This window comes from Cyprinus carpio, chromosome A16, assembly GCF_018340385.1.
Source record: "Cyprinus carpio isolate SPL01 chromosome A16, ASM1834038v1, whole genome shotgun sequence".
Taxonomy (NCBI): Eukaryota; Metazoa; Chordata; class Actinopteri; order Cypriniformes; family Cyprinidae; genus Cyprinus; species Cyprinus carpio.
The window spans coordinates 19,230,963-19,258,042 of record NC_056587.1 but is presented as its reverse complement, the minus strand read 5'-3'; the positions used below and the strand labels follow the sequence as shown (position 1 = coordinate 19,258,042).

The 27,080-nt window shown below is 38.2% G+C and overlaps 2 protein-coding genes across 7 annotated transcripts in view; both read right to left on the bottom strand.

Annotated features, from left to right (window-relative positions):
- The window catches only part of LOC109068090 (OTU domain-containing protein 7B-like), a 36,125-nt gene extending 10,955 nt beyond the window's left edge, over nt 1-25,170 (bottom strand). Inside the window, exons 1-5 of one of the 6 annotated variants that reach the window (XM_042773151.1) lie at nt 24,543-25,170; nt 2,802-2,982; nt 1,779-1,955; nt 1,333-1,557; nt 814-915 (exon numbers count right to left, since the gene is read on the bottom strand). In XM_042773151.1, the coding sequence (XP_042629085.1) occupies nt 814-915; nt 1,333-1,557; nt 1,779-1,955; nt 2,802-2,886 (589 nt within the window). In that variant the 5' untranslated portion in view covers nt 2,887-2,982; nt 24,543-25,170. Of the gene's footprint in view, nt 1-813; nt 916-1,332; nt 1,561-1,778; nt 1,956-2,801; nt 2,983-24,387; nt 24,493-24,542 lie in introns of those variants that run through there. The other 5 variants (XM_042773148.1, XM_042773152.1, XM_042773154.1 and 2 more) reach the window with 5 other exon arrangements.
- A 403-nt stretch (nt 25,171-25,573) lies between these two features.
- The window catches only part of LOC109106247 (RNA-binding protein 8A), a 5,103-nt gene continuing 3,596 nt past the window's right edge, over nt 25,574-27,080 (bottom strand). Inside the window, exons 5-6 of the mRNA XM_042773155.1 lie at nt 26,166-26,303; nt 25,574-26,006 (exon numbers count right to left, since the gene is read on the bottom strand). Coding sequence (XP_042629089.1) covers nt 25,962-26,006; nt 26,166-26,303 — 183 coding nt within the window. The 3' untranslated portion in view covers nt 25,574-25,961. The remainder of the gene's footprint in view (nt 26,007-26,165; nt 26,304-27,080) is intronic.

Genomic DNA, 27,080 nt, shown 5'->3' with positions numbered 1-27,080 from the left:
CCCTAAAAATAATCTTTTAAAGTAGAAGTTAGTTACTAAACTAAAAATGAAAGTAATAAAAAGCACAAACTGAGGTTATTTTGATTACCCCTTTACACTTTACAGTTAGTGCCATCATACAAATACACTTACTTGTAGGTTAAAAATTCTACATGTTACATTTATTGTGCAACTAAAAATATTTCAGCAAAATGTATATTTTAGTCAGAGTTATTGCGCTCCTATTTCATTGAGCTCTGTCTGTTTGGCGCACATTCTAAATAAAGTCTGTGGAGTTTAGCTGAGAATCGCAAAGCAAAAGCTCATGCACTTCTGACAGCAAAATGGAAATATTTCCATTGCTTTTTTAACATTTACAGATGGAGAATATACCTGTGAAATGCAGGTTATGCATTAAGGGAAAAAAACATCTCAAACACATTAAACAGCGCGTCTCTGTCAGTCTCACACGAAGCCTTTCTGTCAGAGCACCTGACGGGGCGAGAGTGAGATGCTTTGAACTCAAACTATAAACTATAGGCTACTAGGAGAGAAATAAAACGCAGAAATTATTTAAATGCAAAACCAAAAAAAATTAAAAAATAACGCTCTGATTGGTTGACCTCTTCATCTTTTTCTGTTACTTGTTTTGAATACTGCGCGTGGACAGAGGTGTCACTAGATTTTTGCGTAGTTTAGAGTGACAAATCGTACCAGCGTACTTTGAGGTCAAAATGCGTACCGCTACCCGTTGCCGCTATACGTTGCCGCTACGCAAATTACGTACAAGTTGGCAGGTCTGCTTGCACACAAAAAGTCTGTTCAAACACTTACCCAGTGACGCAGCGTGTAACAGACAGTTCCCATCACCACTAGTAGCCAGAGGTAATAAACTCTGACAGCCAGTCCCCAAACAAGTCCACCAGTTCAACCTTCCTGTTGGGGGGGGGAGGGGGAACAAGGTTTTATATAGTAGGCAAAACAGTATGCAAACAGAGTAGTATGAACAAATTCACAGCATTCATAAAACAGTAAACAAGAATTGTTCTGGCAAGATTCTGAAGTGTGTATCCAGTGGATACTATACCATCCCTACTACTTACTACTTACACATTGTTTGTGTGTGCGGTGTATTTAGTGCGGAGAAGCACTATATGCTGCCTATGTAGGGAATTTCAAATCAGTCACTTATGTAGTTACATTTTAGTCAGGATGCTTATGTAGGCAGTAGAGAATAAAGCAGCTAACCATAATGTTATGTTAGAAATATCTGACTATGACTCTCATAATATCAAAATATTTGGTAATATAAAACATTGTTGGAGAAGAGATTCTTGAAATGAAATGACTAACCAGCGTGCTCCAGTGCCACCATCATGGACTGCTCAATGAGGTCTCTCTCGATGAAGCCGCGGAAGTCGTCTCTGTAGACTGTGAGGTCCGGCAACTGGAAGGTGCAGAGCGGAGTGTCTAGAAGTGACTCATTGCTGCCACCCGTACTGGACACATGTGAGCGGGCCAGAGATACGATGGTGGAGCTGGCGTGGGAGATTCCCCTCGACAACCGCTTCTCCGTGGCTGCTGCCATGATACATTTTCAGATTACTGTATAAACTGGAGAATATGAAACTAGACACTGGTAACCTATTATCTGGTCGACCAGATAACAACGTTAGTCAGGTGAGAGTGGGCAAGGCTTTGAAATGACATCATATGCAACTACTGTCATGATCAGGGTAAATAATTTACATAAATTATGAAACACATTTGAGAATTAAGGTCAGGCCAGGCAGACAGACCTTCTAGTGCTTTTGTACCTTGTGCAACCTCATCTTGGCGATGCACGAAGGGTCGCCCTGTCCGCTCAATGGAGGCATATTCTCTCTCCTCAGCAAAGGTGCATGAGAGGTTCCCAGCGTGCACTTGTCTCAGCTGTTCAAAGTCACTCAGCGCAGCCGAGAGGTCCCAATTCTTCCCTGCGAGGAAAGCCACATTCATGAAGCATGCAAGAAAATGAGAGTTCATACTTCCACTGCACCTCTGCTTAGGAGTTTAAATATTAACCCGACATTGCAGCAAAGGTCAATGACACATTCCGCTGCAGTCACTTGTACGAATACTGTGCAAATAATATCTGTCAGGCAAGCATACTGCAGAACTATACATATTTTAACTCATTCTCTTATCTGCAGTGTTGCTAGGCAACATGCACTGGGTTTGTTAAGGCTTAACTGCACATATTCACATAGATGTTTAAGCAACTGTTCTTTTGCTCTTCTGCAATCACTTAATCCTAAAGACCTTACTCAGGGTAGACACCATATTGAACTATACATGCCTCACCCAAACAGAATTAGTCAGAATGGTAACCATAATAATAATTTTACAATGTAGTTTTGTAAAGCATAGATAATCAAGAAAAGTTACATATAATAATGAAAAAAGTATTTATTAAAAAATAAATTAAAATTACATAAATATTACACACACAAACACACATACACAAACACACATACATATATATATATACACATACATATATATATACATACATATATACATATATATATATACAATACATACACATACATACATACATACATACACACACACACACACACACACACACACACACACACACACACACACACACACACACACACCAGACACACACAAACACACAGATACACACACACACACACACACACACACACACACACACACACAAATATATATAAAAAAACACACACACACATACATACATACATACATAAATCTGTAAGGACACTGGGGAACAGGGGAACAGGATGGTTTTTGCTCACCCTCCAGCAGGTCTCTGGCCAGTCCGGGTTCAGCTCCAGTAGAACGGATAAAGTCGGACAGGACTGCGTCCATATCCAAAGTCATGTGATCATGAATTTACAGTGCAGAAGGGGGCATCAGGAGAGAGAAAAGACAGGAGAGCAATTCTCCCTCACAGCAGAAGGACTGTTTCGGCCACACCTAAAGAGCAAGAGAAGAAAACAGACAGTGAGGCCATGTTAAAGCTTTGGCTCTGTGCATCATATTGGTGCACATTACCAGAGATCTGTTGACTCCAGCAGTCACATGTCTTTCCTGTGACCTCTGCTTTGGAGCTCAGCTGAATGCTTCAGTTTGCATTACAGAGAATTCGCAATTCTTTAGAAAGATGGCTACTATGATAGCGCTGTTTTATGCACATTTTAAAGCCCCAAATGATGTTAATTCAATAACTGAAAAATAAAAAGCAATTAAATGACATATATGGAGACCCACACAGACAAAATCAATGACAGGGCTCAGCAATAAGGATGTTTTTCCGCTGACCTCACCAGTAATACTACAGTTTTATTTGCATTTTTGCAACATACATACATACACTACAGTTCAAAAGTTTGGATCAAAAGCAAGATTTTTTTTTTTAAAGGAATGATGTTACATAAGATTTCAAAGCCGTTTAACCTTTCTACTGAACAAAGAGTCAAGTACCATGGTTTCCACTAGAGGTCGATCCATAGTGGATTTTGCCGATACCGAAAATGCTCAATATACAATTCATTATGTGCATTAACAACGATTCGGGGCAAATATAATGTAATTTAATGTAAAACTATGTGAATGGCCCTCTGTGGCGTGGCAGGATTTTCTGTCAGCTGCATTTAAATCCGCGTCTGGCTCTGTTCAGCGTGTAGCGTCACGTGTCTAAACAAACAGCATGTTCTGTCAGTGATTTCAACCACTAGAAGCCGCTCTCGCACTGTATAATGAAAACAGATCCTTCTCAGCCGCTCCAGCAACAGACGCAACCCAGAAAAATATCGGCATGGATTTTTGCCGATAACCGATTGTTCCAGCAATCAACTATCGGTGCCGATTAATCGGCAAAACCGATATATCGGTCGACCTCTAGTTTCCACAAAACTATTAAGCAGCACAACGGTTTACAACATTGATAATAATAGGAAATGTTTCTTGAGCAACAAAACAGCATTTTAAAATAATTTCTGAAGTATCATGTGAGACTGAAGACTGAAGTTATATTGCTGAAAAAGCAGCTTTGTATAATGGGAATAAATTACTCTTTAAAATATATCCAAATAGATATTTTATAATAATATATAATATTTCACAATATCAGAATCAGAAGAGCTTTATTACCAAGTATGTTTACACACACACAAGGAATTTGACTTGACGACAGGAGCTTCCAGTGTAGAAGAAATTACAACATAGTGCAGACATAAACAGGAAAAACACAGTAGGGATGTAATATAACACTAATATAAAAAAAAAGAAAAACAAAACATTAAATAATGTACTATATATACAGAAATAGAAGTATAGGGAACAAATGTAATTGTTTAGATAAATGTACAGGTATGTTATTAGTGTGCAGATATGTTATTTACAAAGTGTGCAGTTTAATATATATATGTCAAATAACTATGTTAGTTGTGATGGACGTTGTATAATTATGAAGATTAATTGTTCAGGTTGAATAAAGCCTGCGGGAAAAAACTGTTTTTGTGCTTGGCTGTTCTGGTGGTCAGTGCTCTGTGGCGCCGATCAGAAGGCAACAGTTCAAAGAGAGAGTGGGCTGGGTGTGAGGAGTCCAAGGTGATTTTTTTAGCCCTTTTCCTCACTCTGGAGATGTAAAGATCTTGGAGGCTGGGCAGAGGGGCATCAATGATCCTTTCAGCAGTCCTGACTGTCCGCTGTAGTCTCTTGATGTCTGATTTAGTAGCTGAACCAAACCAGACAGTTTTGGATGAACACAGGACAGACTCAATGATGGCGGAGTAGAACAGTTTCAGCAGCTCCTGTGGCAGGTTGAATTTTCTCAGCTGGCAAAGGAAGTACAACCTCTTCTGGTCCTTTTTTGCAATGGAGTCTATGTGAGTGGGGAAGTCGTGGCCTAATGGTTAGAGAGTTTGACTCCTAACCCTAAGGTTGTGGGTTCGAGTCTCGGGCCGGCAATACCACGACTGAGGTGCCCTTGAGCAAGGCACTGAACCCCCAACTGTTCCCCGGGCAACGCAGCATAAATGGCTGCCCACTGCTCCGGGTGTGTGTTCACGGTGTGTGTTCACTGCTGTGTGTGTGCACTTTGGATGGGTTAAATGCAGAGCATGAATTCTGATTATGGGTCAACATACTTAGCTGTATGTCAATTCACGTTCACTTCAGGTCCTAAGAGATGGTGGTGCCCAGGAACCTGAATGACTCCACTGCAGTCACAGTGCTGTTCATGATGGTGAGTGGGGGGAGTGCAGGGAGGTTTCTCCTGAAGTCCACTATCATCTCCACAGTTTTGAGAGTATTTAGCTCCAGGTTGTTAAGACTGCACCAGACAGCCAGCTGCTCAACCGCCTTTCTGTAAGCAGACTCATCTGTCCTGGATGTGAGTTTGCCTAGTCTCACTAGCTGCTGCCTGTCTGTCAGGAAGCTGGTGATCCACTGACAGATGGAGATGGGCACGGAGAGCTGTGTGTGTTTGTCAGAGAGAAGGTCAAGCATGATGGTATTAAAGGCCGAACTGAAGTCCACAAAAAAAAAAAGAGGTATTGCAGGATGTAATGCAATCTAATGTTGACTGCATCATCCACAGACCTGTTTGCTCTGTATGCAAACTGAAGAGGATCCAGCAAGGGTCCAGTGATGTCCTTCAGGTAGGCCAGGACCAGTCTCTCAAGTGACTTCATGACCACAGACGTGAAAGGGACAGGTCTGTAGTCGTTAAGTCCAGTGATTTTGGGATTTTGGGGACCGGAATGATGGTGGGGTATTTGAAACAGCAGGGAACTTCACGCAGCTCCAAAGATCTGTTGAAGGGCCAGTTGGTCAGCACAGACTTTTAAACAGGGAGGTGAAACAGCATCTGGGCCTGAAGCTTTTCTAGATTTCTGCTTCCTGAAGCCCCGGTTCACGTCCTCTACACAGACCTTAAGCATAGGTTGAATGGTGGGGGAGGGAGGGAGGGGGGTTGCAGGGGTGGTAAGTGAATGTGTGAAAAATGCAGATCAGAGCGGATGGGGGGTGGTAGACTATCCTTTTCAAATCTGCAGTAAAACATTCAGATCGTCAGCCAGATGTTGATTCTCCACAGACTGTGGGGGTTGTGTCTTGTACATGGTGATGTTCCTCAGACCAGTCCATACTGACGCCGGATTGTTTGCTGACAGCTCTTTTCTCAGTTTCTATGATTTTTTTTTTTTGAGAGTTTTATTTTTTTTGTTATTATTTTACTGGCTTGTTTATATTGTTTTTTTTGGCCACTTCTGTAAGCATCCTCTTTGGCGTGATGAAGCTATTTGAGTTTCCCAGTAAACCACGGTTTATCATTACTAAATGATAATAATGTCCTTGTAGGATTCAAACTGATATATGAAGTTACAGTCTCTGTGAGCTTGTCCAGATCGGTGGCTGCAGCTTCAAAAACACTCCAATCAGTGAGGTCAAAACAAGCTTGTAAATCACTCTCTGCTTCATTAGTCCATCTTTTAACAGTCCTTAAAACAGGTTTAGCTGATTTCAGTTTCTTGCTGTAGGTCAGTATAAGATGAACCAAACAGTGATCGGAGCGCCCCAAAGCTGCCCGTGGGACAGAGTAATATGCATCCTTTTTTGCTGTGTAACAGTGATCCAATATATTACTGTTTCTGGTGGGACACGTAATGTGCTGCTTGGAGTTTGGCAGTTCACGGGAGAGATTTGATTTGTTAGAGTCTGGGTACCTCTGCTCCATTTCAGTTATTTGTTGTTCACTGTATTTGTTTTGTCCTATAGTATCTATCATATATTGTTGCCTTATTAAAAAAATATTGTATACACTTAAAAGAAATGTATTTTAATTTTATAGAATATACTTAGGTATCGGAATCGGTATCGGAGGCGAAAAAGGCGGATTGGAGCATCCTTAATCATATGGCAGCAACTCAATGCATTTAGGCATCAAGATGTGGTGAAGACAACTTGCTGAAGTTCAAACTGAGCATCAAAATGGGGAAGAAAGGGGATTTAAGTGACTTTGAACGTGGAATGGTTGTTGGTGCAAGATGGGCTGGTCTGAGTATTTCAAAAAACTGCTGATCTACTGGGATTTTCACACACCACCATCTCTAGGATTTACAGAGAATGGTCAGAAAAAGAAAAAATATCCAGTGAGTGGCAGTTGTGTGGACGAAAATGCCTTGTTGATGTCAGAGGTCAGAGGTGAATGGGCAGACTGGTTAGTGATGATAGAAAGGCAACAGTAACTCAAATAACCACTCGTTACAACCAAGGTATGCAGAATACCATCTCTGAACGCACAACACGTTGAACCCTGAAACAGATGGGCTACTGCAGCAGAAGACCACACCGGATGCCGCTCCTGTCTAAGAACTAAGAGCTAAGAACAGGAAATGGAGGCTACGATTCGCACAGGCTCACCAAAATTGGACAATAGAAGATTGGAAAAACATTGCCTGGTCTGCTGAGTCTCGATTTCTACTGCAACATTCAGATGGTAAGGTCAGAATTTGGCGTAAAGAACATGAAAGCATGGATCCATCCTGCTTGTCTCAACGGTTCAGGCTGGTGGTGGTGGTGTAATGGTGTGGGGGATATTTTCTTGGCACACTTTGGGCCCCTTAGTACCAACTGAGCATCGTATTAACACCACAGCCTAACTGAGTATTGTTGCTGACCATGCCCATCCCCTTATGACTACAGTGAGCCCATCTTCTAATGGCTACTTCGAGCAGGTTAATGCACCATGTCACAAAGCTCAAATCAGCTCAGACTGGTTTCTTGAACATGACAATGAGTTCACTTTACTCAGATGGCCTCCACAGTCACCAGATCTCAATCCAATAGAGCAGCTTTGGGATGTGGTGGAACGGGAGATTCGCATCCAACAAATCTACAGCAACTGCGTGATGCTATCATGTCATTGCAGGTGATCCCACTCACCCGTCACACAGCTTCTTCAGTCTGCTGCCATCAGGGAGGAGACTGTGAAGTCTCCAGGCCAGGACCAGCAGACTGAAGGACAGCTTCATCCATCAGGCTGTCAGGAAGCTGAACTCGCTCCCGAACTTGCCCCCCCGTCCCTCTTCTGCCTCAGGCACCACTGAACTATGAAGCCCCCCCCAGGTCCCACATCCCCAGGTCCTTCCACCCCCCCTCCCTCTAACATACGATGTCATGCACCAGTCACTTTGTGCAGCAGTGGTCTGCTCACTACCTCATTCACCATGGAACTGACATCATTCTACCTCCTCATCAGTCAGTTTAATAAAATAACTGCTCTTGAGCCCTTTGTCACTTTTAATCAGACTGAATAAGCTATTTTTTATGCACTAAAAATCTTTTTATCTGCACTGTTTGTTCACTGGTTTGCACTCTATCTGCCATGTGCCTTGCGCTGCTTTTATTTAACCTTATTTTTATTTTATTTTTTCTATTATGTCTTTTTTACATTGCCTTATTGTATAGTTTTATCTTATATTTTATATTTGATCTAGATTTTTAGGCTCTACTGTTAGTGTTATCTGTATGCACCGGGGGTCTGAGAGTAACGCAGTTTCGATTCTCTGTATGTATGTACTGTACATGTGAAAGAATTGACAATAAAGCAGACTTGACTTGATATGGACCAAAATCTCTGAGGAATGTTTCCAACACCTTGTTGAATCTATGCCACAAGAATTAAGGCAGTTCTGAAGGCAAAAGGGGGTCCAACCCGGTACTAGCAAGGTGTACCTAATAAAGTGGCCAGTGAAAATGTGTGTATATTATATAAATATTATAAGCTTTTTTTAAAAAAAAAAAAACACACGCACAAGAAAAACAACAACAACAACAACAACAACAACAAAACAATACCAGTCAATCAAGATTAAATTAAATTGTAGATCTGTTTTGGCTGTAAAAATCCTGTTTGGAGAATATGAAAAATAGTATTTTGGTTATATAATATAAAGTTTTTAAATATGTTTAAATATAATTTTGTATTGCTTTCGTATTGCATATTGAATAGTGTATTATTTTACAAGTTATCACATTTTTCTTGAATATCGTGCAGCCTTGCTACTAGAGCCCGACCAATATGGTTTTTTTGGGGGCCGATACCAATGTTAGGGAGTAAAATGAGTCTGACATCAGTGCACTGAACACTAAATTTGAAGTTTATTCAACTTTAATTCAATTAAATTCCATTCAACTTTATTTTGTTGGAGTTTATTTCACTTTGGAACATTCATTTACGGATTTGCGCTACTGTCTTCACACACAGATGAAACTTACTAGAGAACTGTGAAGTGTGACATGATATACCTCTGTAAATAAATACAATATAAATTCATGTCGGTAGCCCCCCGTGATAGCTAGATCGGTCACGCTGAACCGCGAATTTAACTACCCATAACTCCCGAACCCCGGGGGCTATCTAAGCGGGGGTGGTCTCATTCGAAAGAAGTCCTCTAGACATAAACTTGATTCAACATTTGAGAGGGTTCCTCGAGCTGAAGGGATCCCCCGAATTTGGTGCGGATTCACAGCGCTTTTACGTTTTTTTTTTTCAGTTGGTTTTCCATAGACTTAAGCTTTAAACTCGGTTTATAAAAATAGCCATGTATGTGTGGACTAGGTCTAAATCTCCTCTCCCTGGTGTAAAGGTGCATCCTGTCAGCGCTGCCGTCGCCTCCCTTTAAGCTCCTACTCAAACTTTTCAACATAATGCCCATGACTCATGATTCCTTACTGGGCCCTCCCCACCTCTACACCCTACAAAAAGGCAGGCAGCTCACAGTAACACTGATGAACATACAGGGCTTTTTCAGCGAGGGAGCTGCTTTCTCTCTCGCTTGGACTTTGTTTGGCAACTACAGAAGAGCGACTAGAAAAAGACTAACAATGAAAACAAGAGAGTCTGTAGAATCTAGAACATGATTAAAAATCTCTATCTTATGATTTCTAGGCATGTAAAGCACTCCTGCCCAGAGCTGCTAATCAGACTAATCCACTGGGTGGGGATAAGATTAATGACTCAAAACGGTTCCTGTCAAAGTTCAAAGGAAATATGAAGTGCTAAATAAAACCCTGACTGACTCAGTAGTGTACAGCTCGCTTCACACTCACCTTACATCTTTCATAACATTAGTTAGAGTGAGTCAGCCTCTTCTATAACACAAACAAACACAACAGGGCAGCAGTTCCAGAGGTCTGAGCCCCCAGGACAAGGTCATAAGCAGGACGATCCAACAAGCAAAAAGGTCAAAGACAGAAGTTGCATGATTGCATGAAAACCTGACAAAAAAAGTAAAAGATAACTTAAATAAGTAGTTCACCCAAAAACATCTTGTGAAGTGAAAAAGTTGTATGTTTAAAAAACAAATCTGTCATTTATAGGGTTGGGTATTGATTGGGTTTTTTACGATACCGGTGCCATATCGATACTTTTAAAATGGTACCATTGCCTAAACGGTGCCTGAACCGATACTTAAAAAAAAAAAAAAAAAAAAAAAAAAAAAACTATGGATAACATTAAAGAACATTAAAAATATTTAAAATAAATCCATATCATTTACACACTCCTTGGATGCTCTCATTTCCCAAGTTGTGCTTCCCTTACTCTAAGGCTAACAAATGTATTTCATGATCTGGGTCATTATTTAATACAAAACCGCAAATAATGTTCCTACTGTATCTCTGTCAATCACTCTGATATTTATTTAAAATGAGTGCTGTCTGTCACTGTCTTTAATCGATTCTGTAAATGACTGTATGGTCATTCTTTATAAAGTAGCAACAATGTCGTTTGTAAAGTACAGTACTGTGCAAAAGTCTTAGGCACATTAGTATTTTCACCCCAAAAAAGGGGTTTAAGCAAGTTATTTATATCTTTTGCTGTAGTGTGTCAGTAGGAAATATCAGTTTACATTTTCAAACATTAATTTATAATAATTATCTAGTGAGATTTTTGAATGCACAAGCAGTCTGACAACAGCCGGTGCTCCACATGGAGGTCTGATCTCACCATCATCGAATCTGTCTGTGATTACATGAAGAAACAGATGAAACTGAGACAAACTAAATGTCTCTACAGCAAACAGACGCACTACAGCAAAATATATATATAACTGTCCGAAAACCATCCTTTGGGGTGAAAAACTTTTCTGTAGATGGGAAACCGATTGCTCCCTCGTGACCTTCTGTAAACTGTATTTATGACAAAGAACTGCACAGATACAGGTATTCTAACAATTATCGATAAACACACCTTGTGTCCTCTGTTTCTGTTTGAGTCCGCTCGTGCTGCTCCGCCACGGTCTGCCAAGAGCCAAGAGCGCGCTGAAAGACGGGGAGGAGACCGGTCTGCCACCGTTTTCATATGAAATTTAAGGGGACTGACTCTGAGGTGATCAGAAATTTGTGTGCAGTTTATGGAGCTATAGCCCCGCTAAAAAAACGCCTAGCGACGCCCATGCTTCTTGCGTACATGTTGGAAAACCAGGACAAATATTTCAATCGATCGCTCAGGCATTCAAGAGGCACCGAAATCTACGTTCTGATTTGGTTCAATACATACCGGTTACATAGGTACACTTTAAAATTAATAAGGGATTTGTTTATTACAAACAAGCAGCTTTTCACTTCAAAAGATGTTGACTGATGGACTGGAGTTGTGTGGATTACTTGTGGATTGCGATATTTTTATCAGCTGTTTGGACTTCTCATTCTGACGGGACACATTCACTGCAGAGGATCCATTGGTGAGCAAGTAATGTAATGCTAAAGTTCTCAAATCTGTTCCTAATGAGGAAACAAACTCATCTACATTTTAGATGGCCTAATGGCGATTAAATATTCTCAGGTTACTGAGGGAGAAACAACTAACAAAAGGCTACCAGCATGTTTACAGAGTCAGCGGACTGCTGAGCGAATCATCGGTACAACCCTCCCTTCTATTCAAGAACTGTACTTATCCAGAGTGAGCAAAAGGGCTGGCAAAATCACTCTGGACCCCTCCCATCTAGCACACTTCCTCTTTGAATTGTTGACATCTGGTCGATGCTACAGGGCCCTGAGCACCAGAACGGCCAGACACAGGAACAGTTTCTTCCCTCAGGCAATCCATCTCATGAACACTTGACAATAACCGTGGAACACACAACACTATTTATACACACATACACTTATTTATCTAACACACATACTTAGTCTACACTTCAAATTTGCACATAATATACCTGTACTTACAAAACTGCCTATTGTAATATACCTGCACATACAATTGTCAATTTGTATATTGTTATTCCTTTCCTTAACTACTTATTTGTATTTTTTATTCTTTTATTATGTGTTTTTTGTTTTGTCACTGTCATTCTGTTGCACTGCGGAAGCTTCTGTCACGAAAACAAATTCCTCGTATGTGTAAACATACCTGACAATAAAGCTCATTCTGATTCTGAGCTTATAGGCAATTTGGATGATCTCTCAACGTCACATGTGTAGCATCATTATGGCATTCGGGTTTTGCCAGAGACACCTAGGTGATGGATTGTAATCAGACAGCACCCAACAGATTTTCCTGCATTGGCTAGCTGGGCTTTTGTCTGTTACATAACGTGTGTTGCTGCCAACACATGGGTGCTTTAAGATAGCACGATCATTGAAACAGAGACACAGAAGCAGAGGTCAACACGGTTGTGTTTGCTCTGTGGACTGACTCTAGCCCTCTAACCTATATGACTGATGACTGCGACTGTGTACAGGTTAATCTAATAATAAAGATTTGCATAAGTTTATGGAAATAACATAAATGCTCATAACTTTTGCACCCCTATAAAACAAATCATGGCTCAAGAATAAAAATGACCCATGGGTCAGTGAGAGAGAGTAAGGATGCACCGAAATGAAAATTCTTGGGCGAAGCCGAACAAAATGAAACACTGGAACAAAAGCCGAATACTGAACACGTTTTTTTTGCATTTTTTCCCCATTTTGCCAAGTTTTTTCACCATTGCATAAATCAAACAGCCAAAATGTGCTTTAAATATTTACTTAACACTGAACATTTTTTTTACATTCTAGCAGACATTATACCAATAAAACACAATTTAAATTAAAAGTAATAAGTTAGTAAAATAATATTTTTTGCCCATTTTTGAGACCCCGTTCTTGAATCAGGCATGCCTTTTTTACTGTACAAATAAATGCAGCCTTGCTGAGCAGAAGAAACTTCTTTTAAAACACTAGAAAATATTACACATCCTAGTCTGAACACTATGTGTGAATACTATAATAAATGTATTAATAAAGCTGTTGTAATTATTATTATCCTTATTATTGTCTTTTTTATTTTATTCTACAGAACAACAGTTAAATTACAATAATAACATTTATTAATGTTGATGGAGCTCTTGATTTTTCTCAGCTTTTATTTTGGCAGAAACCCACAGGAAGACCTCAGTGCTTCTTTTTGTTGACAACAGTAGATTTATAAATGATTTTCATTACGAATTTGGGAAGATGTTTGCTGCACATATTGCATTGTCAAACACCTTGTAAAAATTCATAAAAATTTTACTCAGCAACGGACGAATAACACTATTTCAGCGCAGATTTTCCCCGCGCTTTGGATTTTGAACCCTGGCGCTGCGAGCTCATGCAGCGCTGTTTGAATACATGCAATTCGTTCGTGTATTACAAAACACAACGTTCTGCAGTTTATTTAATTGTTTAAGGCATTTCACGATTTAAGTCATCATACAGTAGGGATGTGCGGTATACAGGTACTAGAAAAATACTGTTATCTATTATGTTTCAAACGGTACGATATCATAATTTTGCTCAATTCAATATTTCATGCGCTGCTGTTCCAAATTGTTGCGAAACTGGTAAACCTGAAAAACAACGCTATGGATCAAACAAATGAAAGTCTATTAACGCGCCTGAAACTAATACATACAGAGAACAGTAGAAGTGAAATATGGCAATACTTTGCATACAAAACAAATGATAAAGGTGAACGAATCTTGCTAAGCATTTGTCGTGTGCTCATCCTGATCTTTTCCGAGAATTAAGAGATCGACAGGTTAGTGCATCATTCATAAATTCAGACTTAATTTGAACTTTTATTCACAACTGTTCAACGCACAAACATAAGATATGATGCAGTAAACACGAAAGTTCAAACATGTGACGCTAGAACCAGTGACGTTTTGGTCACATATTATTTGCACTTGCATTTCAAACAATCAAATATTAATTTAATTTGAATGAAACAACAGTTTTGCTATATTAATTTTAGTATCAATAATATTAACGGAATGTTTCTGCCACATTGTCAACCACTAACATGAAGCAGCAGAGAGAGAAAGAGATTTATATTTAAAGCTTTGTCTTTATATTTAAAGAGATTTATATTTAAAGCTTAGTCTGAAATCTGAAAACAATCTGAGGGAGAGAGAAATAATAACGTGATTTTGAATATTACTTTGACTGTTAGAATAAAAAAAACAAAAAAACATTTGTTATAATTTCTGGTATGGTACCGAAGCCATCATACATCTCATATCATACAGTAAGCAGCTGTGTTGCTCAGTGGTGAAGCATTGTGTTAGCAGCCAAAAGGTTGTGGGTTCGATTCCCAGGGAACACATGTTAGGTAAACAAATGTGTAGCCTGAATGCACTGTAAGTCGCTTTGGATAAAAGCGTATGCTAAATGCATAAATGTTAATGTAAATGTAACACCCACCCCTTCCACTTCTCATTGAAGACATGCAAAGCAGCACTAAACAGTTTCTCGCTGTCGGTGCTTGTAATGATTTTTACATCTTTCTCTGACACTTTTAAATCCTTCCACACTGCCGACATGTTTGCTGTATAAGTGCACGCCTCTATTTGATCGTGTCATGTCATTGTTTGGTACAATTTATTCAGACTTTTTGCTTATTCAGCCGAACACCTGCAAGAGCTTTTATTGTTATTTTCGGCTGAATTATTGCGGTTGCCGAATATTCGGTGTATCCCTAAGAGAGAGTTTTGGGCGATCTGACGAAACTGTCACACAGGCTAGTGCAGTGCTGTCAACTATGTTTAAAGATCATGTGCATGCATTTTTGGATATATATATATATATATATATATATATATATATATATATATATATATATATATATATATATATATATATATATTTAAGCAATAACCCCATTGTTTTATAGCTATCATGGAGCTGATAGTCTGAAATACTGACCAGGACAGCTGGAAAAAAATGTTTTATATATCCCCACTGTTGAGCCCTGATGCATGCAACAAGACTTGACATGCTTCTCCTGATTTGTTTGTCATATCTTCTCAATATATCTTATGACATACATTGTAATATAAATATATGACACAAGAGCAGTGTGGCACATTTTAAGTCTGAGTTGACAAAGTTCATACTCTATGGCAACAATCTGTTTTGACGCCTTTTTTTTTTTTTTAAATATAGACTGCAAAAATACACGAGTGAGTTAGAAACTAGAATAATATCCTCAGGTGCAATGACAGATTCAAATGCTCACTGATGCTCCAGACGGAAACGCAATGCATTAAGAGCCTGGGAGGTGAAAACTTTTTGAATTTATTTTGTCTTCTGTGAAACATGCAAGTATCTTCTGTAGCTTCTGAAGGGCAGTACTAAAGGAAATAAATATGATATTTAGGCAAAATAAGAAAAATGTACACATCTTGATTGTTCAAAAGTTGAAACCTACACCTTTGGATCTTAATGCATATTTTTTCCTTCTCGAGCATCAGTGAGCACTAGAACCTTTTGTAATAGTTGCATGTAAGTCCCTCTGTTGTCCTCAGTGTGAAAAGATGGATCTCAAAATCATACAGTCATTGCTGGAAAACCAAAGAATTTGTGGGACCTGAAGGATTTTTCTGAAGAACAGCGGTTCTTTTTGTTAACGAAAACCATGACAAAACATGTTTTGTTGAGCTTTTTTCCCAATGACTAAATCGAGAAGATGATGAGACGACAATAAGTTCAATAAACAATAACTGTGACTATATCAACATGCAATATCGCTAACGATAAAAGATGACTAAAATTTATTAAAAAAAAAATAAAAAAAATATTCTGTATAAAAAAAAGAGAAAAATCTTCTTTGTTAAAGCATGCACAAATAGAAAATTCTTCTCTGTTAAAGGATATATTTCCTGCCTGATGTTTTTCAAATCCTCAAATCATAGATTATGTTTGAGAGTTAGGTGTTTATTTATTGAAGTAGGAGTTTCTGTTTGAAAACACCAACAAACAATTAACCTGAAGTTTAGTGATCTCCGTGAGATGTTCAGCTTAAATTAAAGTGTCATTCAGCCAGTCTGTGTTCTGTCATGAGATCTCGACTATATTGCTTGCGTTTGTGGTTGCTGAATAAATGCACATACTCAACTGCTGTTGTTTTAATAGAGAAACATTATTGCAATTTGGACTTACTGGAAATACTATTAGGAATAAAATGCTCAGACATTTAGTCAAGGACAGGACTAAGACTAAGACAGAAAAAAAAAAAAAAAAAAAAAAAAAAAAAAAAAAAAAAACCCCAAAAAAAAACTTAACTATGACTAAGATTAAATCAAAAATGGTTGACAAAATTAACACTAGCAGGTAGTTTAATTGTTCAGGACATACAAGGGACTCATGAACAACCATCACACAAAAAAAAAGCTGTGGATCATCCAGGTAACAACACAGTATTAAAAATAAAAAAATAAACTTTTGAACGGGGTAGTTTTTAAAAATTCAACTATTATTTTATCTTGTGGACTATATGTAAATGTATTTTATGTGAAATATCTTACCATGTCAGTAATAAATAAATAAAAATAACATGCATTTTGTATGATCCCTCTTATTTTGGTAAAATAATTAACATTTTGCAGACACTGTTATTTTGGTGTAATATTTGGAATTTTGCTAAATATGCTCTTTAGCTTCCTGTCCAGCCCACATTAAAAAGTCATAGTGTAAAGCAAACAAGTTGTTTAGCAGGAGCATAGAGTCACTGTTAATTTGTCCATGTGCAGTTAAGCAAATGTGCTAAATAGTCCAAATGCAGTCCCCAGTGACTCCTAATCAATATGTTCAATTGCGTTTGCCATTTCCTGGTTAAAAAAAAGGGACAAAATAAATTATTTTTGAAGAGAATACACAGGCCTGGTACTGCTATGTTCTATCACCTTCCTTCTCTGGTCTTTACAGTAGGGCTGCACGATCAAAATTATTGAAATATCGCGATATGCATATCGCAACAGTGTGCGATATCTGAATCATTTTAATAATAGGCTACTTAAATCAAAACGTTGCAAAAGGTCAAAGTTTTAGTTTGACGCATATAGCAGGAAATTGCTTGAAGATAAAAAGAGTTAAGTGCAATAAGTTGCAGAAAACAACTCTTTGCCTTCTGGTCTTGCTGTCTGACTCACACCTGAAGCGCGCGCACAAGCTACATCTCGCACAGCGTCTCTTCAGTTCTGCCGGACACGTGCAAATTGCGTGCACGCGCACACACACACACACACACACACACACACACACACACACACACACACACACACACACACACACAAAGAGACGTCTTTCACATCTCCTCATGTTTGAACAGACACATACACACAGGATTATGTCAATAGTACCCGTCTCTACGATCATTCTCGTAAACGCAGTCAGTTATGTTTTAAATAAATGTAAACAGTTACTGATACACGGATGTGTATCAATCATACTGGATCCGTGCAGTCGGTTTTAAAGGGACAGCAGCCCTTTATAAATACCTGCTGCTGAATGTCACTAATGTTAATCAAACAACAAAACACAGTTTTAACAAAGATTAATCCAAATTTACTTCATACAATGAACACAATGCAGTGTTATTTTACACTTAATTATTAAATTTCTGTAACTGAATACTACTGTTTATTTTATCTATGCTTGTAAATTGTGTATTTGTTCTTTTTCCCCCCTTTTCTTTCTTTTTTTACTGACTGTTCGCTTGCCTTTAGTCATGTTTGAACTTTTTCAGACTATAGTTTTTGCTGTGGTATATGAAGTACTTAAAGTACTTAAAGTGTATGGAAAGCAACGTTACAATGATATAAAATTAGTGTCATTAATTATTTTGTTTGTATGTTCACTTTGATGTTAAAATTACATTTTCTGATTTGTGACATTACTTTTTATGTACTGCTAAAACACTGCTGGTCACTTTCAGAAGTTACAGTGATTCTTTCTTTTCCAAGAAAGAATGTGAAACAAATTGGTTATATAATTACATTTTTTAAATATTTTAAAATATTATTTAAAGTGATTTTTCATACTGTAAGCAATATCATATCGCATATCGAATATCGCATTTTTTAACCAGGTATCGCATATTGCATTTTTCTTCAATATCGCACAGCCCTACTTTATAGTAATTTGTTTTTCTACTACCAAAAAGTTTTGAAATACACAGAGGTCAAGCTTTATCTTATCTTGCCTTGTCCATCCTCAGTTTAAGTTCATGGAACTAAAAATAAATAAAGTAGATTAGTAAATATAAATATAAATAAATATATAAAAAAATTAAAAGGCTGACCTTGGAAAAAAAAAAAAAAGAAAACATCTAATCAATCATCTGTCATCGGCAGGTGTGGCAAAACACTGATGACTTAACTATTGTGATGTAAACTCTAATATTGGGAATTGGGTCAAAAGTCTGATGAGAGAGATGTCTTGTAAATGTAAACAAACCAAACATCTTTCCAATGCACTTTCAAGCTCTTATCAGCAAAGCGCCAAGTTTAGAAAAGCCTGTTCTTGACTACTAAAAATAAGCCTATATAATCATAGTACAAAAAACACCAGCACAAAGTACCAAGTAAAGTCTGCGAAACAGCCAGCAGTGAGAGGGGAAACAGGAGGGCAAGAAATCTGACAAACCGCCACGCTATGATTACCATGGAACACAATGCACTTTACTGATATGACTGAGAAGTATTTTATTTATTTTTTTACAATGAGACCAGCTCGCAGTCAATTACGTTATACTCTATCACCAAGAAATACAGTAAATAATTCAGATAAGCCAATGATGTCATCGTCAACTTGTTTTTATCTCTGGAGTGTCAGTGAGTTCAGGACACGCACTGGAAACATAGTGTGTATACTGTATCATGCTAGTAATCGGATGCTGAGCTAGAACATCTACAGAGGGCAATGCCTTTTAAAAAAAATAATAATAATTTAAAGCATTTGTATGGAAAATAGTTAGAGTTTGCTAAAGTCTGCTTATATGTTTATATCTTACAATACAAATACTAAGAGATAAGCCTATCAGCCAGCCCACACAACATCTGCCCCAACAGATTCTTTCAGCTACCAATAAGAGCTCAGTACTCCATTTAACACTTTACTGCATTAAATCCCATTCTACCACAGATTTTCACCAAAAATCAGTGAAGGAAATGCAGAATGCCTGCCATCTCAGCAGCACCATGGCAATTCTGCTTCAAGGCTAAGACTACTGCTGTGCTGCAAAAAGAAAGAGATAAAAATAAAAAAAAGCAACAATTATGTTTTCATTGACCCTGGCAAACAATTCGCCAAAGTTTTTACAGTTCAGGAGAGTTTGCCATCCCAAACTAAACATGTCTGGATGACGAGTCATACTGTACTGTGTACATGATTTGGGTTTCCCCTATTCCAATCACATCTGACTGTGTTACATTTATGTATTTGAAATTCACAAACAAGCATTAGAAAACTAGCCATTTGAGCAGACATAGTCTGAAGTGCACAATCATGTCAGACGGCTTCTGTCATTTGAAAAATGTGCAATGCTCACTGTGCCATGGGAAACTAGCTACAGCTACAAAGGATGCTATTGTTGCATGAATGATGAATTTGAGTTGTTGCATTTACTCTGATCCTGTTATGCAATCCACATTAATGTGGCAGGGAGTGGTCTGAGTTTTGATTTACACATCTTTCTTAAAAGCGTATGTATTTAATTGATTTTAAATGATTTTATTTAGTGTTGCTGCATCCTTTCATAAAACAAAAGAAGTCTGCCATGACCATAAGCAAACTCAAAGAAACTTATCTGTACAAAACGCTTAAGCAAGTCAATCTTAACCGCTTTGTAACTCAAATAAAACACTTCAAACAAACCAATTCACAAGGGTTTACTTTTCAACAGAATAAATAACAAAAGTAATATACCTTCCATAGCAAACAAATGTATAATCAAGTAGGAATCCTGGACCATATAACAAACTATAGGCATCTAACGTGTGTGCAACAGCAGCTCAATACAAATTATCTGCAGCCTAAGGCAGCTACTGCTCATGTGAATCCCCACATGCTGCAAACTCGACAGCCAGCCATCTTTGCGTCAATCCCTGTGATGTCATCCAAGGCGAAAGACTCCTCTAGAGCTTCTCTGGGATAGGATTACGGCTGGATCAAGATTGATGTTCAAGGCATGAGGAATGAGCCATGTGATCAGCACACTTTCACACCAGGCACTGGGCCCAGTGACAGTCACAGCACGGGTGGCTTGGGTAAACTGACGGTTACATGGCTGATTGTTTATTTGACTCACTGACCACTGTTTAAGACTAGCGGTTCTGCTTTTGTTGCACTGTATAATCTGTGGCACTCTGAAGAATAGCAGTTTCTTAAAGAACGCTGTGAAGCTGACGCATAGGTCTGGGGCAGCAAGGTATGCTGCTAGCGGGACTCTCCAGAGTAATGAATCAAACCGTGGGCAGTGGCTGTCGTCACCTGGCCTTTTGGAGAAACCAAGAGAACAGTTAGTTCCTAAGAGCTCGGTGCTGTAGAAAAAACAACCTGCATTTTAAAGCTACAGCTTAACATCAAGCAATTACACAAGTTTGAGACAACAGTCTTTGACTACATATAATGTGAGCAGTCAGTCACTTTTATCCAGGGTCATTTCACCTGGAACAACCTGCTCAACCAAGCGCTTTGCTCAAGGGCACAAAGGTTGATGGCGCATGTTGGCTTAATATCAAGTGATAGCCTATATTTTCTCTACATTTAAAGAAGCTAGAAGTCTAAAGCTGACGATCCCATATCAATTTAATATGGTACCTGTGTTTATCAGGACAGATGATTGTTGTGGGAGCATTTTGGCCCAGTGGATAACACTGTAAGTGATATGGAGTCTCTGCCCCACCTGCTCTCATTCACCAGCTGTTCACAGGCCCACTGGTGAGGGGACACTACTTAAATTTTTATAATTAACAAGCAATACCTGCACCTAGCTCACAATTAGCTCTCAAAAAATGAATAAATAAGGAATTACACATAAACACAGACTGATGCGAAGCACTGAATATAAGCTTTGGTTAGCAGGTGTCTGAAGTGGCATGCGTCAGTAATCTTGGGCATATATCAATAATATAGGATGGCCATGTGGCTTTCTTGTTCCTAGACATGCCTTTGTCAGGCTTTCTAAAATGTCCAGCTTTTGGCTTTGTTTTCCTATTTACATGCTCTCTACAGTCCTCATACATTATATGAATGCCCACTTGCATTGTTTTGGCTGTTCTCTATAGATCCCACCTTCTCACACACCACGATTCGGTGATTATGTACAATGCCTGCACGCTATTTGTCAAAATACTTTTCAGTCATTATCTTCAACATGTATGAAAACAACAGGAAAACAAAAACAAAACCTGGACATTTTGGGCAATTTAGAAATCACAGCCAGGTCATGTCCAGTAGAAAGGGGACATTTACTCACCCTGCATGTACCACTATTACTATAAAATGGTAAAACATTCTTATAACAAACATGCACACTGCTGTAAACTGGCCCAACCCAAATAATGATTATTGAACTATTTCTGACTCTAATGATGAACTATGCTGGCCATTTAAACATGCTTATCAGCAGAACTTTAAAGCATGTTTTCATCATTAACACTCTCGCTGAACTGTTAATTAATAACGTCACATAGTAGACTAACAATTGATGGAGCACAGACCTCCAGAAAGCGCAGTCCACTCTTGTTCTTCAGTTTCAGGTGTGCTGGAAATGGAGCATGAATCAGAGGAAAAAGCTCTAAGATCATGTAACTTTCAACCTGTTTACTGCAAATCATACATAAATCACACTTTTCTCTGTACTACACAAGGTCTTTGTGGTAATGCGTAAAAATGAAAAGAATAGTGGAACATTTCTAAAGCAGTCCATTTAGTCTGTAACAGTTTATGATGTAAACCCAAGAGCAATACATCAACATGACTTTAGTCTGAACACTTCTAAAATAAAATAAAAGCTTCGGAACTTCACCATGATTAACAGACAACTGCAGGTTAGCAGAGCTACAGAACAGATTAAGTGTTAAAACATCCTGCTTTAAACACAAAGCAAGATGCCTAAGACAATGTAAAGTAACTTAGTGGACTGTCCTGGGGTGTGACATGCTAATCTCCATAAAACTACATCAAACAGCATTTGTCAAATTGTATAATAATTATTGTGCATGCAGCTTTCATGACTTCATATTAATCTAGAAACTGCATGGAATATTTCTACTTTTAAACATTTGTCACAAAACATGTTGGAAGAAAAAAAAAGTTAATGTTCATGCTCATTTGTCAAGTATCCAAGTATAAAAACAAATATGAAATCATAATGAGGCTGATGTGTAAGTATGTGTTTAATCTAAAAAGGCTAAGCTATTACTATTTTCAAGGTCCACACAAGAGAAAAACAAGCCCAAACTGTCTAAAACCCCAAGACTTTGTTTGCATGTCCTACTTTCATGTTTAGGGGTGGCTGCCTTCACTAAACAACAAGTTGACAAAAGAGCTTGTAAATACAGAGCTGAATAATTCAGGGCTGTCTGTAACTGACCCACACATTGTAGGGATTCAAACCATGGCAGCAAGTGCCCACAGCTTTCATTTCAATCCAGGTTTGGTAATGAGCGCCCCACACTCTAAGATCTCTGTCAAATTCCACCAGAAGAGGAGAAGAAGAAAAAAAGAATGACAGTTGTGGAAAAAGTTGCTTAGTAACTTAAATTCCTTACAGTTTCACGTACTCATTTGGGTTACTGAAAAACACTGCAGTTCAACTAAGATGAGTGCAATCACACAACAAAACATTTCAGCTGTCATTGGCCGGTCGCTGTAATATATGGTTAAAGATGCAATCGGTATGACTTTATTTGCATTTAACAAACTCTTATTAATTATTTTATTGATTTTGGCAACTGATGTCCCACTGTTTATTCTCAATCAGTGTTAAACTGCTATTTTAGACTGCTGTTTTGAGATTTTATCAATTGCATGACGTAATGTTGATATGGCGGTGCCCATGAGCGGGCAACCAGCACCATGTTTGTTTGTTTGTTTGTTTATTATTTGTATAGCACATCTAAAAGCAACTCATGTTGGTCAAAGTGCTTTCCAATAAAACAACCTATAACCAAAACTAATACAGCAAGAACATAAAATTGCATGACATAAACAAACAAGACCATCAGATATACACCAACTATCTCACATCAAATGCCCGGGCAAGTAAGTGCTATGTTGAATAAAACAGTTTTCTAGGTGACTGGAGTGACATCTTTAACCTAACAAACTGCACTTTTCATTAAAAAAAAAAAAAAAAAAAAAAAAAAAAACATTCTGATTAAATACACTTGAAAAGATTATGGTCTTTAGCTGAAACTGTCATATGCAGATAACGGAGGATGCAGATCAGGTCATCATATAATACACTGAATATAATATACACTTTGGGACACGTATTGTGCACAGGATAATTAGCTACAGTATATAAAGCAAACAAATATGATGCTCATGTCAGCATATGCAGTAACACACATACCTGACAACCAAATGCCTGTGAAGCACGAAGGGTCGGTGGACTGAAAGGAGTCGCCACAACCATAGGCTGCGCTGCCAGATGATATCGTCAATAGTGTTCAATAATCACCTTTTTCAAATCTAAACCTTTTAAAAACTACACAGTTTGTCTTTCCTCCAGGCTGTTATTGCTTTACCAGTCAGTTAACGTTAGCTTCTCGGCTAGCGGAGAGTGAGGGTCTCTCAAAGTTACTGAGCTACTAATATTGTGTTAGCCCACAAACTGAGGATCAAGTCTTGTTATATAAAATTAAGAGCATTTAATAAGACTTGTAATGAACTTTTTCAGTTTGTGGCGGTTGGTTTACACAGTTTCAGCAGTTAAAGAAGGGTCAACCATATGCTCACCGTCCCCTCAGTGTGTCCAGCCTAAAACATGACCTAATGGTCAACTTTCCCTTGGTAACGCTCTACTTTCACACAGTTTTTCGACAGAAAACATCTGACCTGGTGTCAAACTGTGGATATAGCGGAGATAACGGACACTCTCCTTTCATCACTGACACTCAGAGGCTGTTGAAAATCGACCCGGTTCCGTTACAAAACGCTCGTGAGGGTTTTTCGGGCTCGTGCAGCTAAAGCTAACGCAGTTACGTGCTTACCTCCAGCGGCCTCGCGGAATTTCTCTCTCATTTCCTCACACTCTGGGCTTTTCTTTCGCAGAAAATCACTTCCTTTAGGGTAATATGGTATTCAGCCTTGTGTAGATGCCAAAAACACGTCTTGCTTCTTGTCCTAAAAAGACTTCACGACTAAGTACATTCTTACTCCCACAACAACAACAATGTCAACCACGGCGCTACAAATCCGCCCATCTAAGGAAACGCTACTGGCCGTTTGGGCCAATCACAGAGAGAGTTAAGTTTGACAGGCACAGACGTGAGCCAATGGCGGTAGGAGTTTCCTATTAATCTCCGCCTGTGGGCAGAAAAGGGCAAATGTGAAGAGAGAGTGTGAGCTCAGTATTCCACGCTGGTTGGTTACCCACATTGTACTTGATGGGCATCGGTTCGAGGAGCCCATGAAACAAAATCGGACCTGAGTGACAGTGACAAAGCAATAAGAAACAATTTTATTTTTTTATGTACTTTGCTGATGCTGAAAAACTGTCATAAGCATCTTCTCTGGTCAATTCTACATGTTCTGTCAGCATGACCTTACAAGTTAATTCTTCCTTTTCAGTTCATTTCAATGGAAAACTGGTCTAAAAACATTTCATAATGGAGATATGACATTCCTCTTTGGTGTAAATTCCAGTTCTGATGAAATAAGACAATATTCATTACTAGGCAAAAAAATATCTTTGTAAAATTTCTAAGTGACTACATATGCAAATATCTTTAAATAAATAAAAGTCACAATATTTAATTTAAAATTCTGGTTAAAAAACAACAATGCAAATAAACTAATTATGTTGAGTAATTTATCAAACTATATGTGGTCAATATCTGTTAATACATTAAAGTCATTGCCAAAATTTGCAGGACATAAGGGTTAAAAAAAATCTCAAACCCAAGAGCATTAATTTATACATAAAAATTGACATCTGTCTAATACTGGTTATTTTGTTTATTTGCTATTTATACTATTTTACTAGAATGGGCTCAAATGCAAAGCATGAAACCAACAAAGATTTCAATCCAAATTAATTTATTGGAAATATACAGATCACTACTCATAACAGGCTTCAATGAGAGAATTACATGTCTACATAAATTAGGTATACTGCCACTTTGTACAAAACAGAAGAAAATAAAAAAAATGTAAAAACCGTGGTGGAAATACCGACAGCTTCAACATGTGTATGCTTCTGCAACGTCTGTCATTCTTCAACAAAAGACCTACCGACAATTGCTGAATAACTAACAATTAAGACAATAAAAAAAATATTGTCCCCCTTCAAAAACATTAAAATCCTTATGTAAAGAGATACACGCACACTCCAATCTGACTCCAAACTGTCTCGAAAAACAATGCCACACTGGCGGGAAAAAAGACACTGGAGTCAAAAACAGTGAAAATCAACGTCGCCGTCTGTCAGGGCTCCTGCTGCGTCTTCTTCCACCTTGAGGAAAGCAAAGCAGTCCATTAGTCATGCTGGATTACGGCCTGTATCATTAACAAATTCAGTAGAAGACAAATATCCACTACAAATGAAGTTTGTGTGAGCAAGTGAAACGGTCCAAGTAAGTAAATCCAGTTTAACAGGATCAGTAACTGACTCACCTCCTCTTGCTCTTAGGGGGTCCTCTTACAAAGCACCAGTCAACGCTGATTGGTTGCCCCATAAGTTCCTGGCCATTCAGCCCTTCCATTGCTGCCTGGGCTTCTTTGTAGGTCTCATACTCCACCAGTGCATAACCCTATGAAAAACAAGTCTCATTATTTGCCAAGATAATGTTTTAAACATCACATGACGGCCTCAAAGGAATGTTTTTCCATTGGGTTGCCTGGTTCCAGAACTGTCTTTTACATTCTTTGTCTTGAAACAGGCCGAAATAAAACATTTTATGCATAAACATGTGTCAGCTTGACGCAATAAAGTTTCATGATTGGCTTTCTCAATGGCAGAAAGTGACATACATAAAAATTTGATGACAGAAAATTAGATATGAACAAAACAAGGTTTAAGTGTTCAAATTCACACTCATGTTCACATAGAGCATCTTATGATCAAAAATAGTTAAACAAATCATGACTGAATGGAAAAGGACACAGCGGTCGAGTTTTTCTTAGTTTAACTATTTTTAATATAACACGCCATATTAGAAACACTGAACAAAGAACTCCATCTGACATGTACACACAAAAAAAATCAATTAAAATAGCACAAACTAAATTTGATTTCTCACCACCCCCCACTGCTTGAGTTTATTGAAAGTACTTGAATAAGCGAATTATCAAAGATGCACAGTCCTAGTCAAAGCTGCTGCAATACATTAACCTAAATTAAATCTCTCATCATGGAAAATACCGGTCTAAACATTGTCTTAAACAATTATTAGAATGCTTAAGCACAAGAAAGCATCAATATCATCATATGAAACACTGTCTAAACACAGTCATTTTGAGTCAGAGTCAGATTGGGTTCCATTTAAAACACTGCCATCTGGTGGACGAAATCAAGCACATTCCGCTGT